The following is a 14,665-nucleotide window of genomic DNA, read 5'->3' on the forward strand; positions in this document are numbered from 1 at the left end:
CGCTGATGTACGAAATATAAATTTCTCCTTTTTCTATCCATTCTGAGGTTAAGTTTTTAAGACTCCCTGCTTTCTTTGTAATACCTAAATCCTATTTGACAAACTGTTGACACTTAACAAGATTATTCTATCTATATGCACTGTTACAATTCAGGTATTCGACCTCAGTCACTGCATTCTTTTGAAGTATGTGATCTGAGAAATGAGAAGTTTTGGGGGTATATTGTGTGATCGGCCTAAAAAAGATCTACTCATGAATAACTTGTCAATAGATTTTAACAGTATTGCTAACAAGTGTTTTCACCTTTTTCAAACAGGAAGATTTAAAATAGATTTATTACAAACTTCATCGACCTTCTATTCAATGTTTAAAATTCACATTAATATATTGAATATTTATGCACACAGTTAATTAAGCTGATGTCCCCTTAAAGACTCGGTATCTTATTTATAAGGAACAAAGAGACTTATATACTTAACCATCAATTAAATGTACAAAAAAAGTAGGCTAGTGGATAAGGAATACACAAGTTGTCAACCATTTTAATTAATTTAATTTTCCTATCTATGTTCACATTTATAGACTTTATTTCAAGACCTTCATTTTTTTTTCTTCTAATTTTACCCAAAATATTTCGAAATCTTACAGCTATGTATTTGCAAAATAAATTCTTTCTATATTTTCTTCTAATTAAAACCACATTGGTTCTACAGTATTTTCAGATGAAACTTTTTTACCCAATAAAATTATCATAACCTTTGAATACCTCAACATTCTCTTATATCAAAAATAATACTTTTTTCACATTCCTCATTAAAACTTTGGTTTTATAAAATTGACATAAATAATAAAGTCTTTGATTATAAAATGTGGTTTATGGGTAAGTGAGCTCAATTTATCAAATTTTCAATTTCTTTTTATGTCAACTTTGGTGTATCGTTTTTCTTATTCATCATTGTAATATGAGTATGTCTGTCCATAAAACTTTAAGTTAAAATTAAAATCTACAATTCTGTTTTTATAAGTTTAGGCAAAATTTGCATGTCTGTCATTATGACATTCCATTTGTGGTTATTTATCCTTAGCACCTGATGTCTAAATATCAGCTTCCCTTACAAATATGATATGTCAAGTGCACTGTACTTCTGGTATATGTCATATGCCATTGTGACAGCTGATGCAGTTTATGAATTACTACAAATTCAGAATTTTTTCCAACTTTTAAAATTTAGGAATTGGGGATTGTGTCAAAGAGACAACAAAATCCTTCACATATCTGAAATTCTTTAATCTAGTAAATTATCCACCCTAGTGTATGTATTTTTCCTCAAAGTTTTTTTTTTAACTAAGGAGACATTCTTTGTATAACTAATCTTTCAGTGGGATTTTTATATGATATATATCATTTTTGTTCAAATTTAAACAAACATTTTAATCACTATAAGTTTAGCCTTACATACATTTATATTCATTAAGAATGACAATCAGCAGGTGGTTAGATAACAACCACCCTGACATTAAAATACTTAGGTCATTCTAAAATTACATTTTAAATAGAAGATAAGTAACTATATAGAAGAATATATTTTATCAGACATTTCCCCTGGTACTTTGTCATAGAATAATATAATACCTATTTTAAGCAAAGAACAAATGAAGTGGTATCTGGTATTTTTCAGACATAACCATATGAATCCAAGAGCCCCACCCAACTGTGTACTATTTGAACTAATAATGACAGTGTTAAAATATAAGACTTACACTAAAATTTAATTTAATTACAAAAGTTAAAGCTCTTATGGTGTCAATGGACTGAATATGGAATTCTAGTGTAAATTATACCTAGATGGAGTAACTAAAACCTTAAATTAACCCAGCAGGTTTAGTAAGGTTGTTGTCTATTTGACACATTCCCCATTACCATCCTCTATTCTGTCAGAGCCTTCTGTAAATCATTAGTCTTGTGTTTTTGCTGATAATAAATTTTACATTGTTAATATTATAAAAAAATGATAGTATACAATCTTGTTACATGAGTGGAGGTATTTTTTACAGATAACCAAAACACTTAATTTGTTTAATTCACAACTTTATATTGACTGTAGTAATAGTAGTTAGCCACAGAAACCTTTGAAACCAAACACCCCAGTAAGTGACAGATTCTTGACTTATATTTTCCTTAACATGTCAAAAGCTTAGATTGCCTGAATTTAGTAAATATCATTTCCTAAATGTCAAACTATCTTTTGTACCAGCATTACCGATAAACAGTGATTCAGTCTACCACTAATGTGAACACACCCCTCCCTTACCGTGTATGGGATAGAAACATGTTGCTGTTCTAATGACATTTACATGTACTTCAAGTCTCCTTCTATTCATATGTATGTATTTAGCAAAAACTATCTCTTTCCTTCTTTAACACATTACAAATTCTAATATGATCAGAAGCTTTAAAAGGCTCCAATTGGTATCAGTTTATTGCCTATTAAGTGCAGTTTACCATATAAGTAGGTCCAGGATCTGTACGATACCCAGTAAACTTGTAAACGTAGGCACTCTAGGTATAAAAATTGATTATAAATTAATAGTCCCCAAAATATAAAAGAAATCACAATGAGGCATTACGATAACTAAGTGCAATTTAAAAGAAAATTTTATCATTGTTTAAATATTTATACAATTTTAATAACATTGAAATCTATGTATCATCTGTGTGGCGTCCATAAAAGACAACAATCGCAGACTAACATTGACATAAAATACTTGTAATACATATACAGGGTCAAGACAACTTGAGATTTATGTGTTGATTTAATATCTTTAAATATTTCTTTGAGTATCTGATATTCTTCTTGTCATTTAATATTTTCTTAAACATAATGATTAATCAAATTCTTTCTTAACTTAAAGTTACAACTGTATCAACTTATTGTTAAAATATCGTTAAATCTTAATCGGAATAATCAAAAGTTATGTTACATATTAAAGTCATAAAAAGAACTTTACTTCAATAAATATGTGTCAATATTGAACATTAGGTTTGCGATATGAAAGGAAAAAAATAATTTAGAGAAATAAAGAGGTCTACCATAATTAAATCATTAAATACAAGTACTTCTTTATTATTTCATATTTTTATAGACTGAAAGGTCAATGTCTTCTTTGAGATTTTTTTTTTCAGGGATCCATTAAAGTTTTTGATTATAAGAGCTATATGTCTGATTTTCTGCTGTAATAGTATTTTGAAAGGGTTGATATACCCCCCCTTTTTTTCCCCTTTATATGTTATCATTTTCAAAATGAAATCAATAAGATCAATCCCTGACCTTTAGTTTTTAAAATCTGAATGATCAAGTGGTTGAACATCCATCTCCACCACCCCACCCTCCCCAATAACCACACCCTTTCCCCCTTTTTGTTAAACACAGACTTCAACTGTCTTGAGTCTTACACATCTACCACATACTTTTCTAAAAACTTTCTAAATTACCCAAGACAATCCACAATATCATTTTGTTTAAGCTTAAAAGGAATATTATGAATATACAAGACAGGAGTATTTAAGGTATTGACCATAACATTTTTGCCAAGTAATTAAACTTCTACCAGACATGCCAGACAGACATCTGACTAAACTGTGATAAATATATCCCTTGTATTTGTGTTAGACTCAAGAAGGTAGAAAATGAAAACAACTAAACTTTATTTGAGATTCCTGACAAGTAATTAATTGTATCAAATGGTACAAAATTTAACTTAAGACGACCTGTCAAGATGAATGACCAGGAGACAAAGGTAAACAACATCCTTTTCAAATGTTTAAGACACCATTATTAAATGGACATTGATAAATTAATATCATTAAAATTTAACCCTAATGAAGATCTTCTGTCTATTTTTGAAGATAGCCAGTTAAAAAGGATTTTGTATCCCGACTTTAATTAAATATAACTTATCAAGTATTCCTGACCATGGTCACCCTCCTTGGACAATTCTACACCCATAGGGGTTTATAGAAAAGTATCAAGAGGGATTGCTGTCTCAAGAAAATGACAGTATCAACAGATGATCCATTTAAAGGCCTGTTGTCACTTAAAAATTTTACTTTGACCAAGAAAACACATCAAACTTTTAGAATGATATTTATAGTGACAACCGTCAAAGTAAAAGTTGATCACAAACTTTGACAGTCTTTGATAGAATCTCATTCTGTATCTTTCTTGAACCTTGGATGGACTTAAATGAAAATAAGCCAATCATAGTTTTTTTTTGGAATGATGTAATTTTTGTCTACAAAACTATGTTGCTGGTTAGACAAGAATAAGGATAAGTTCAAGTTGGAATTAATGAAAATAACATTTGGAAAAATGAAACGATTGATGAATTTCTTGAAATTATTTCAAAATGTGGTTAAAATTTACATATTTATAAGCAAATAATTTGACGAAAAATGTGAAGTTCACATTGATCTCTTGCATTTTATATAACTCTGATAGTGACAACAGATGTATTGACCAGGATTTCTTGCTAAAACTTTTACCTGACGAAGTATTTGATGAAAAAAGTTAATTGTAAAATAAGATTTAAAAGTTTTCAAATATTTCTTAATTTTATATGTATATTATATTCAAAATATCATAAAAGTATATGTTTTTATGATGGTTGCTTTATTTCACTCACTACTACTGAAGTATGATCTGATCTTTATAGTTAAGATCACTGTAAACATGCTGATGTATTTCCCCTGATTAGCCTATACCATGCCATACAGTGATGGTCAAATTATCTCTAACCTAATCTCCTAAGGGAAGAATGATTAGATCAATTACTTTATAGTTAGTTACTCTCAGATTAATAAAAAGATAGGAAAGATCTCCTGTCACAAGTAATAACATTATCAACAAGTTCTATTACCTCAAAACTCTGTAATACCTAGTCAGGATTTTAACATTAAATTATGTCAGAGTAATTGAAAAATAATTTTCTTCAAGGCAACATATAAACTCTACATATCTTTCATCTGATCATCTCCAGTTTTATAAGATTTCTGTATTATTTCTAGTGTCTAATATCTATCTCTATTATTTTTCTGATATCTCACATGAATTATCTCAGCAAAAAGATCCACATTTGTATAGAACGCATGTAAAATTAAAGAAAAACACCATTAAATTGTTAGAATATTTATAGTAAATATGCAAAATCCTATGCAAAGTTCGTTCAAAATAAAAAAAATCTGTAATATACCAATTATAAAATATTTTTGAGTAGTTTCAGTTAGTTCAATTTTATAGTCATAAGTTTGATAATTTTCTTTTAATGTATAACATGGCCAAAATGTCACATATACCTTTTGTAAATTTTGAGCTTAACTGTGTCTTATTCAGCAATCACAAAGTCAAGCCTAAAACGAATTCTTTGCATGAACAGTCAAATATACTGTTAGCTACTCCCAAACAATATATACCATGATAACATCTGGCCAATGTGGATTAAAGCAAAGATCCATCAAACATCTAATATACATATATACCATCATTCACACTGCTGAGTTGAATAAAATTTATCAAACAATGGAGAATGGGGCAGAGAAAGGGTTGGTACAAATATGAAACTTATTTGCCCATACTGTGAAATTCTATTGTAAAATAAATTAGGAAAGCAGGTAGCATATTTAATGTGTTACTTTCTCAAGTTCCAGTGAAACCATCATATGGCATAAATTCTGCATAAATTTGTATACTTCATTTACATATATATTGTATATTGTAAAGATTTTTTTACTTGTATTGAAGGAAATATACAGAGTACAAACACTGTAAAATGTACAAAGTTTTGATAGTTAAAGTCAAACCCTGCTAAAAAGTCACCTATTATTAGGAGTCTGCTTTGTTGTAGACTATTTTATAAAATTACTATTTTATGCACACAAATTGTATGCATCAATAATTGGTCCAATTTAGAAAAATATGGGTCAGGTGCTGCAGGTGTCAAGGTAAAAAAGGGGAACTTGGTCCACATCATTAGCTCACTTAATATTTTCCTGTTTCAGATAAAATGATAGTTGCTTCTTGCTCACACCTTTATTTAGTGCAATTTATTATAACTATCAGGAAAAGAAACTTAAAAAGGCTTCAAGTTCACAGGGTTGACAACTGAAATATATAAGGTCATTTCACTTTAAACTTAAGATTTATCCAAACGAAAGAAAATAAAATTTGTCATATTGCAACTGAACTCTTATACCTCTGTGTATAAAATGAGCAAATACATTGTGTTTGTCAACAAATATTTGTTTCTTTGAGATATAAAGGTGTTTGTATGGTGAGATAACTTGATGTTTGGTTGTTTACAAATAAGACTTAATGCTTGTCTAATTTCATCATAATTATCCCCCATATATACTGATGTAACGACGCTTCCTGATAACAATCAGCTTTGTGGATTTTGACCTTCTATTGTCCTAAGGCACATTTTATTTATCATGGGATAAAAAATTTACAATTTTCTTATTTATTATATATATGAATAAATTAGTGTTGACTTTTGAACTATGAATGAATTACAAAATCTGATAAAACTTGACAATAATACCAAGAATATTAAAAAGAGTGAAAACATACAAGCTATCCCCAGGTGACTATGAATATTAAAATCTAACAGTTTTTTGTCAGAAACTCTTGACACAATGGTTAAAAGTAAAGTTATATATAATTTAGCTATGTCACGTCTTCAATTCATCCTCCTATAAATATATATACAATTTAAGAAGATGTGGTATGAGTGCCAATGAGACATCTCTCTATCCAAGATGAAAGGCTCCAAAATGACTAGTATAAAACAAGTCAAACACAAAAACATCTAATCTATATAAAAAATAGATGCCTTGATGTTTTGACCACTATTATCTAAGATCCTAAGCACTATTATATATACATGTAGTATAACTCTATCTTGGCTGCATTGCAAGAAAGATTTTTTCACAAAAATAAAATAATATCGAAGAAAGTATTTTTAATGGGCAGTTACCTCTCATAAATCTTAGTGTATAAAAAAGGTATTATACCCCTTTACAAGTATTTAGAGCTTGCAGTTACTCCTCAGTGGCAGATCCAGGAGAGATTTCTGGGGGTTGGAACCCCTTCTTTTTTGTGGACGATCAATGCGTTTGAATGGGGACATATAGTTGGAGCCCCCCCCCTCCTTTTCATCTTGGTTGGGACCCCTCCCCCCAGCCCTCTTTTAAAAATGTATTGATATTCCCCTGCTCCTCCTCTTTTAACTGACCATGTTATCTTGACATTTTACTGATGGTAGACATAAAAGGGGTACATATGGCATAGCACAGAGAAATTATCCCAACAACACAATAGACAACGATGTCAACATAGGAATAGTTGGTTAACTGGAGTCAATATTATCCTCCAATTTCCTTATTATGTTAAATTTAAGGACTATTATATATACATACTTTATTTTTATCAAAGTATAATGAATGGGGTGTACAGGTTTTGTCACAATATTATGTCAAGGTGTTGTGTTGTAAACAACTTAACATGCCTAAGCATTACAGGGGCAACAAGATTTAGTGTTCAAGTTCATATTCCTGATATCCTTGATATTGCCCTGCAAAATGTCAAGATTACTGACACAAGATCATTAATACATTTAGTTCTAAGATTTCTTTTAATCTGAAATAAAACAGACAGAAATATTTAGGAATGTAATTTGTATATTAAGTTTCCCCCATAATGTATATTTTGACACTTACATAACTAATGTAGAGATAAGTATATTAAAGTGGGTACATTTGAGACTTCAATCTTAACATTTTATCATCAGAGCAAGAAAAAATCTAACAACTTTTTACATCAGAACGTTGTACATTTTTTGCCAATTAAATGTCAAAACAAATCTCATTACCTATGCGGTAAAAACTGTAAAATTAAAACTTAAATTATAAAATATTCATCTGCATGTTTGCACCATCAGGACGATGCATGTGCATAATGTTATGTGCATCTGCATTTAATGATGCACTGATGGTGGATCCGAAATTTATCATCCAAAAATTACCAAACCAACCTTAAGTAAATCATTTTCTAGTTGAAAGTAATTTTCTTATCAAATAAATTGTGTTAAAACATACAAATGTTTGTAATTACTGCTTTACTTTACTGACAGAAATTATCTCAGAAAATTTATAGTGCAATTATAACATAGCTTTAAGTAAAAAGTAATTAATTTCATTAATAAATTGTATCTTTCACTAAAGTTAAAGTTTAAATTCCCTACTTGATTTATTCCTCAATTTATCATAACTTTATAATAATCTGATACTGAAATTAATTTTTAAAGGAGGAAGGGTTATCCTACTGGGAATTGATAGCTAATGATTTACACAGGAAAAGACAGCTTATAGTTTTCATTGATCTTAAACCTTGTTTTTTTAAATATAGTACAACCTGTATCATACTGCAATCTTATAGGCATATCAGTCTTAAAAGTTGCCTAGCTATTTAGGTCAAATAAGTCTGAAAAGTAGCCTAGCTAAGCAGTTAGTCAAATTAGACTTAAAAGTAAACAAGCTACCCAGAAAGATATTTCAGTTTGAAAGGTAGACCAGCAACCCAGTAAATCAAAGGAGTAGGTCCGGTAAGGGCCGATTTTGGCCTCAAATTTCAGGTTCATCTAACGAAAGATTTTGAACACGTTTTAAACACTTAAGTGTCTATTTCAATTGATTCGATTACTTAATGTGAAAGGTTTAAACTGATTTAGTCATTAAAAACGCTTGGATTCAAGCTTAAATATTAAAAATCTATCAAATATATGCCAAAAAACGTAGTTTTTGTCAAAAATGAAAGTGGCCACATCTGTGTTCATCGTCAACCTTTATATATGTTATGTATTATCATCAAATACAACTTACATTTCAATATTATGAATGAACACTAATGCGGCCACTTTCATTTAAGACGGAAATCATCTAAAGTTTAACTAAAATGCTAAAATTGTGAAGATTTAAGTGATTTAGCATGACTTAATGATGCTAGTACCAGATATACGTGTATTGTTTTGTCAAAAATAGCCCATATTTATGTAGCAGAAGCATTCTACTTTCCAATAAATAGCTAAAAGATTACATTTTCACAATTTTGTAAAACTGCTATATTTTGGGGCCAAAAAGGGGTCTTACTGAACCTACTCCTTTGTCTGAAAGGTGACATAGCTACCCAGTAGTAAATAACCGTTCAAAAAGTAGCCTAGCTATTGATGATGTCAGATGATTCTGATGGGGTAATATACAGATAAGAGTGCTTACTTGCTTTCATATAGCAAGTACATGTACAGATGTCAATATATTTAACAGGATTATATCAGAGTGAATTAGGAAGGACGTCCCTTTAAAGGCATTAAAATCAGATCATTTTGAAATTAGACTTAGTTGGTTCCTTGATAATCTAGAGACTAATCTATAGAATTATGGATTAATAATCATAGGGAAAGGATCTTCTCACTAGACCCTAGGTAGTGCTAAAAACAAATCTCTGACTAAGCCTCATAAATCACAGTGGTCTATATTTATTTGACAAAAGAATCCTGCTAAATTACAATTATTGAAGAAATAATAAAATTCTAAAAAGCATTGACAATCAAGAAATTAATTCTTTAAAAAATTTAATCAACTGAATAATACTATCAAAGGATGAGGTATTCTGTCTACGTAATACATCACAATACTACTTAACAAAAGGGGAATTAACTCTTACAGGTGTCAACAGGTTAATCTGGATTATCTCCACTTGATGAACAGACACAAATTATAACCATAAATCTGAATGTGTTGACTTTGGTCTAATGTAAAACTATTGAGAACTAAAGCCTACTTGTAAAAGTCTACATATTTAACAGTGGCGGATCCAGAGGGGGGTTCTTCTGATTGGATCCCCTCTTTTTTTTGACGATCTATGCATTTGAATGGGGACATATAGTTGGAACACCCCCCCCCCCCCCCCTTTTATACTGGTTTAGGAACCCCATTTTAAAAATGACTGGACCCCCCCCCCCCTCCCCTGTTTATCATATATAGCTCCATACGGGGGCCCTCCCTAAATCCTCCTCTGTAAATTCTGTGCTGAATGGCTTCTAGTTCCTCTATAACATAACTCATTACTTCCTCTTTATAATGGCACTGGGGTTATAGATCTAATTTTCCTTTCATGTCAAACTATAAAAGTTTTCAAATAAACTTTTAGATTGCTGCTTTCATTGCATTTATATAAAGAATCACATTTTATCATTAACATCTGTGGATTTTCATCAGAATCTTCCCCTGAATCATACTGAAGACTGAAGTTAGCACTATGTTGTTACATTTTATTCCTAAGAAATAAGATTAAGTATGCTATGCATACAATCTGAAATACTTTCACAAAATTTCATGGAATTAATTGTAATCTTTACAGTAATAAAATTCAAATGTAGAAAAAAGAATGAAACTTCAACTTTCTAACAAATTAAAATTAAGTGAAATTATGTATGTATAGAAACTCAGCTACCAAACACATTCATCAGAAGATGCTTAGTGTAAAAAAAAAATCCAGAAAAAAATGAACTAAATTCACATTAATCATAAAAAAAAACCATAATTCACATGATTGAAACACTTTTAACTAACTTTGGTAAGTAGTCAATGATTTTTTACAATAACTAGCAATCAAAAAATCATGTAAAAACTGTTAAAATTCCATAAATAAGTTTTCTTTTTCTATTGGCATTTGTACAATGCTGTCAGCAGTACAAAAATCACCATCAATAACATGTATTAACTGCTAACAAATCTCTTTTCTGATGTTATATCCATCAACAAACCTTCTTTTAATATACTCCTCAAGATTACAAAAATATTTCAATTATTTGATATTCTGTATTATTGAAGGTCATACGCCCAGCTCAAAAATAAATCTAAAGTTACCCATTCTTACAAAGTATTATATGCATTTTTTACTATTTAAGTATTTGTCTGCAGGGGGCCATGAATTTACATTATTATCCTTTTATATAAAATATCTTCTTCTTTTCTAAAGCTGCTGAATCATCAAATTGACTATACATGTAATAAACTACCTCTGGAGTCACAAATCTCAAAGTTGTTTAAAAAATCCTCTTTTATAATATTTAATAATAACAGGTCAAACATTTCAATTAAAAAATGATCTGTCAAAAAGTTTCAAGCCTAAGGATCTCTTCATAAAAGGAAGATTGATTTTAAGCTTTTAATGTGTGAATTTTTATTTAATTTATATATTCAATCATATAAGACAAGTATAGTGGGACATGTGACAGTTTAATTTTAGATCATGAGTAGGGTTATATGTCGAACATAAAGATCTATTACCATGGTTTCAAGGGATGGATAAAATACACAGTATGGTACAGCAGTTAAATGTCTTTCTTCAAGGAAACTGTACTAAGGTTAATATAAACGTACTCAGATTTTCATTTTATTTTTCAGATTTAAAATTAAATGTCCTTGCAAAAACCCTGGTAAAACAAACTTGAATCTTCTTAAAATTAGATAGAAACTATTTAATTGAGCTAAAATGAAAGAAATTTGGATTGTCAGTAAGAGATAAAAACTTAGCTGAAATAATAAGCTTTCTTAGATAAGTGAAGCCTAAAAATAGGATATATGTTGATCTACTTCCGTGGTAGGAGTAATTTTTAAAATAAATAATTCTGTCAATGCAAACAACATAGCACAGCCAATGTTGATCTAAGAAAACAGAGACAAGCTGACCAAATACCTTAAACACATCAAATATACATACTAGGAACAAGACCAGCTACCTTAAACACATTCAATTTACATAAATCGAGGAAACTAACCAGCAATCTTTAACACATCCAATACTCATATCTAGGAAGCTGACCATCTATCTTAAACACATCTAAGAAGCTGACCAGTGAATTTAAACGTATCCAATCTGCATATCTGGGAAGCTGACCCATTTTCTTAAACACATCTACTCTATATCTAGGAAGTTGACCAATTACTTTATCAAAAAACATCCATATATATATATATCTAGGACTCTAACCAGAAACCTTAAACAGGACAATATCCAATATACATACAACATATAGAAATCAAGTAAAGTTTTAATTTCTTTTTAAAAGTACAAATAACTACATTTAGATGTAAAATAAGTATAAGTGCATACTGATGCAGATTCTGAGGACACATAACAATAGAAATACAGAACTGAAAATGCATAAAACTTATCTCCAGATTTTAAAACTGCTATATATATTCATTCCCCAAGCACCTTTAAAACTTTTATTATATTTTTATGTTCAATAAAATATTATTTCTTTCATAAAATATACACAAACTTCTGATGATGAAGATCAGGGTGATTAACTATTGATAACCAAAGGGGCATCCTAGTGGTACACAGTGATAACTTATGAAATACGAACTCAAGTCAATTTATCAAACATTTCACCTATTTATTACTTTAAAATTATACAGCATATGTTCTATATATCACTAAGTGATGCAGGTCATACCTCATTTTTCATTTCAGTGTTTACAAATGTTTACAAATGTCATACCCAGTGGCGGAATCAGAGGAGGGTTCCAGGGGTTGAAACCCCTCCCATCCCCCCTTTATTCTGGGTTGGGAATACCCCCTTTTAAAAATGTCTGGATTCACCCATATAACTCATTTTTAATTTAGGTGTTTACAAATGTTTTTACACAGGTTATACCTCATTTTTTATTTTCGGTGTATATTAACGTTTTACACAGGTCACTTCACCCTGTGGCTGTATCTATACCTAACATGCTTCTGTGATCAGACCTGTTAATCACCTACATACCATTTAATTAAATTTTATTGCCGTCAGTAATTAGAAAATGTGCTGATGTGCTCTTTTCACATGTACACTTTCTAGTGAGATACCACTTCTTTATAGCATCTGGATTGTGTCCATAATACATGGCAAAAGATGAAATGTACATAAATTCAGCCCCTGGTTTAAACATGCTTACAAGTATCTTAAGACTTGTCTTATATAAGATAATCAAGTCCCTTGAGCTCCTTATACTTTTTTCTGTTTATTAAATTCTTTTAATTATCAACACTAAAAAAATCCACATATATAAATGATCTATAAATATATCTTGGTCCTATTTTTTAACAAATATTTAACTGGACTGATTACAATTTTTCTTTATATAATTTGTTGATCTTAAATGTTTGCTTTCAATATGTAAAATAAGTTAAATAAATTTTAATTATAGTACCTATATACTACGGTAGCATTATATTTGCATTTTGAGATTTCAATTTTAAAAATGGTAACAAAGAAAGTTCAATGTTTAAATCTCTAGTTAAACATGTTAAAGGCTGAAACCTCATGATTATTTTAACCATAATGTTTTAAAGAGAGGAATTAAATTAAAATCTCATTTTGAAGCAAATGAAGTGAAATACTTTTCTAAAAGTTTAACTCACATACATGAAAATTTACTTTATAAATTATATGTATACATGCAAAGAGATTATACTATGAAAGCATAATTTAAAATATTTTCATTTTTCATTTTTCATTTTCAAAATGATAAACTAGCTTTCAGATATATATGCATTAAAATTAATTATAAAAAAAGTTTCCTACAAGCACCTGCTCTAAATAAAGTATACTATCTCTTACTACCTTACCTCTTTTATTTTTACAATACACATTGCATATGATGGACACTAGCACAAAAATAAATGTGATCCTGAATGAATTTAAATCCATATTACATTAGTCTCCATCATATAGGTAAAAACTTCAAATAATAATCATCGTTTTATCTCTCTCTAAACACAGACTGTCGGATTATTCACACATGTGTTATGAATGAATGTATACAACACTTTTTAAGAGATATTTAAACTGATAGCTATTTATAATTTACAGTGGGACACCCCTATACAGTCGTCACTCCACCTTGACCACAAATTCTCTAATCAATGCATGTTAACCTTTCCATGTTTAACAAGAAAAGACAACTGTACAACATGATAAATAAGAAACTTAATACTATTTTCAGTTTATTATTTGAAGCTCTGAGTCAATTAATTTACAATAAGAATTTGTTTAAGCATATGGTTCCTAAGTAATTAGTTTCATATTAACCCATACAACCATGTCAAACAAAGTTTAATTACTTTTTCTCTAATACTTAATTATTTTATTATTTTTTATCAAAGGAATTTTTATTGCACACTTTACAAACTTTTCAAGCACTGATTTAAGTAAATAACACAAGTCTTTAATTATGTGCATGTTTAGGAAATGAAACTGAGATTTTATAATTTCTTGTGTATTTCATTTGCAGCACTTCAAAAAAAGAAAAACATGCAGGGCCAAACAGTTTTTTTTTTATCCAATTAATTCTATATTTTGTGTAGAAAGAAAGAGTACGCACATTATAAGAATACTTTTTTTTAAACTGAAGGCAACATTAAATGGTATTTTACAAAACTAAAATATACAAAAACAGAGGTGGATCCAGCAATTTTAAAAAGGGGGGGTTCCCAACCCAGGACAAAGGGAGGGTTCCAATTATATGTCCCCATTCAAATGCATTGATCGTCCAAA

The 14,665-nt window shown here is 29.6% G+C and overlaps 1 protein-coding gene across 1 annotated transcript in view; it reads right to left on the bottom strand.

Moving 5' to 3' along the window:
- Window positions 1–14,074, bottom strand: part of LOC139492575 (uncharacterized) — an 83,367-nt gene extending 69,293 nt beyond the window's left edge. Inside the window, exon 1 of the mRNA XM_071280728.1 lies at window positions 13,738–14,074. Within this exon, the coding sequence (XP_071136829.1) occupies window positions 13,738–13,819 (82 nt within the window). The 5' untranslated portion in view covers window positions 13,820–14,074. The remainder of the gene's footprint in view (window positions 1–13,737) is intronic.
- Between the last annotated feature and the right edge of the window lie 591 nt (window positions 14,075–14,665).

This window comes from Mytilus edulis, chromosome 10 (assembly GCF_963676685.1).
Source record: "Mytilus edulis chromosome 10, xbMytEdul2.2, whole genome shotgun sequence".
Lineage (NCBI taxonomy): Eukaryota > Metazoa > Mollusca > Bivalvia > Mytilida > Mytilidae > Mytilus > Mytilus edulis.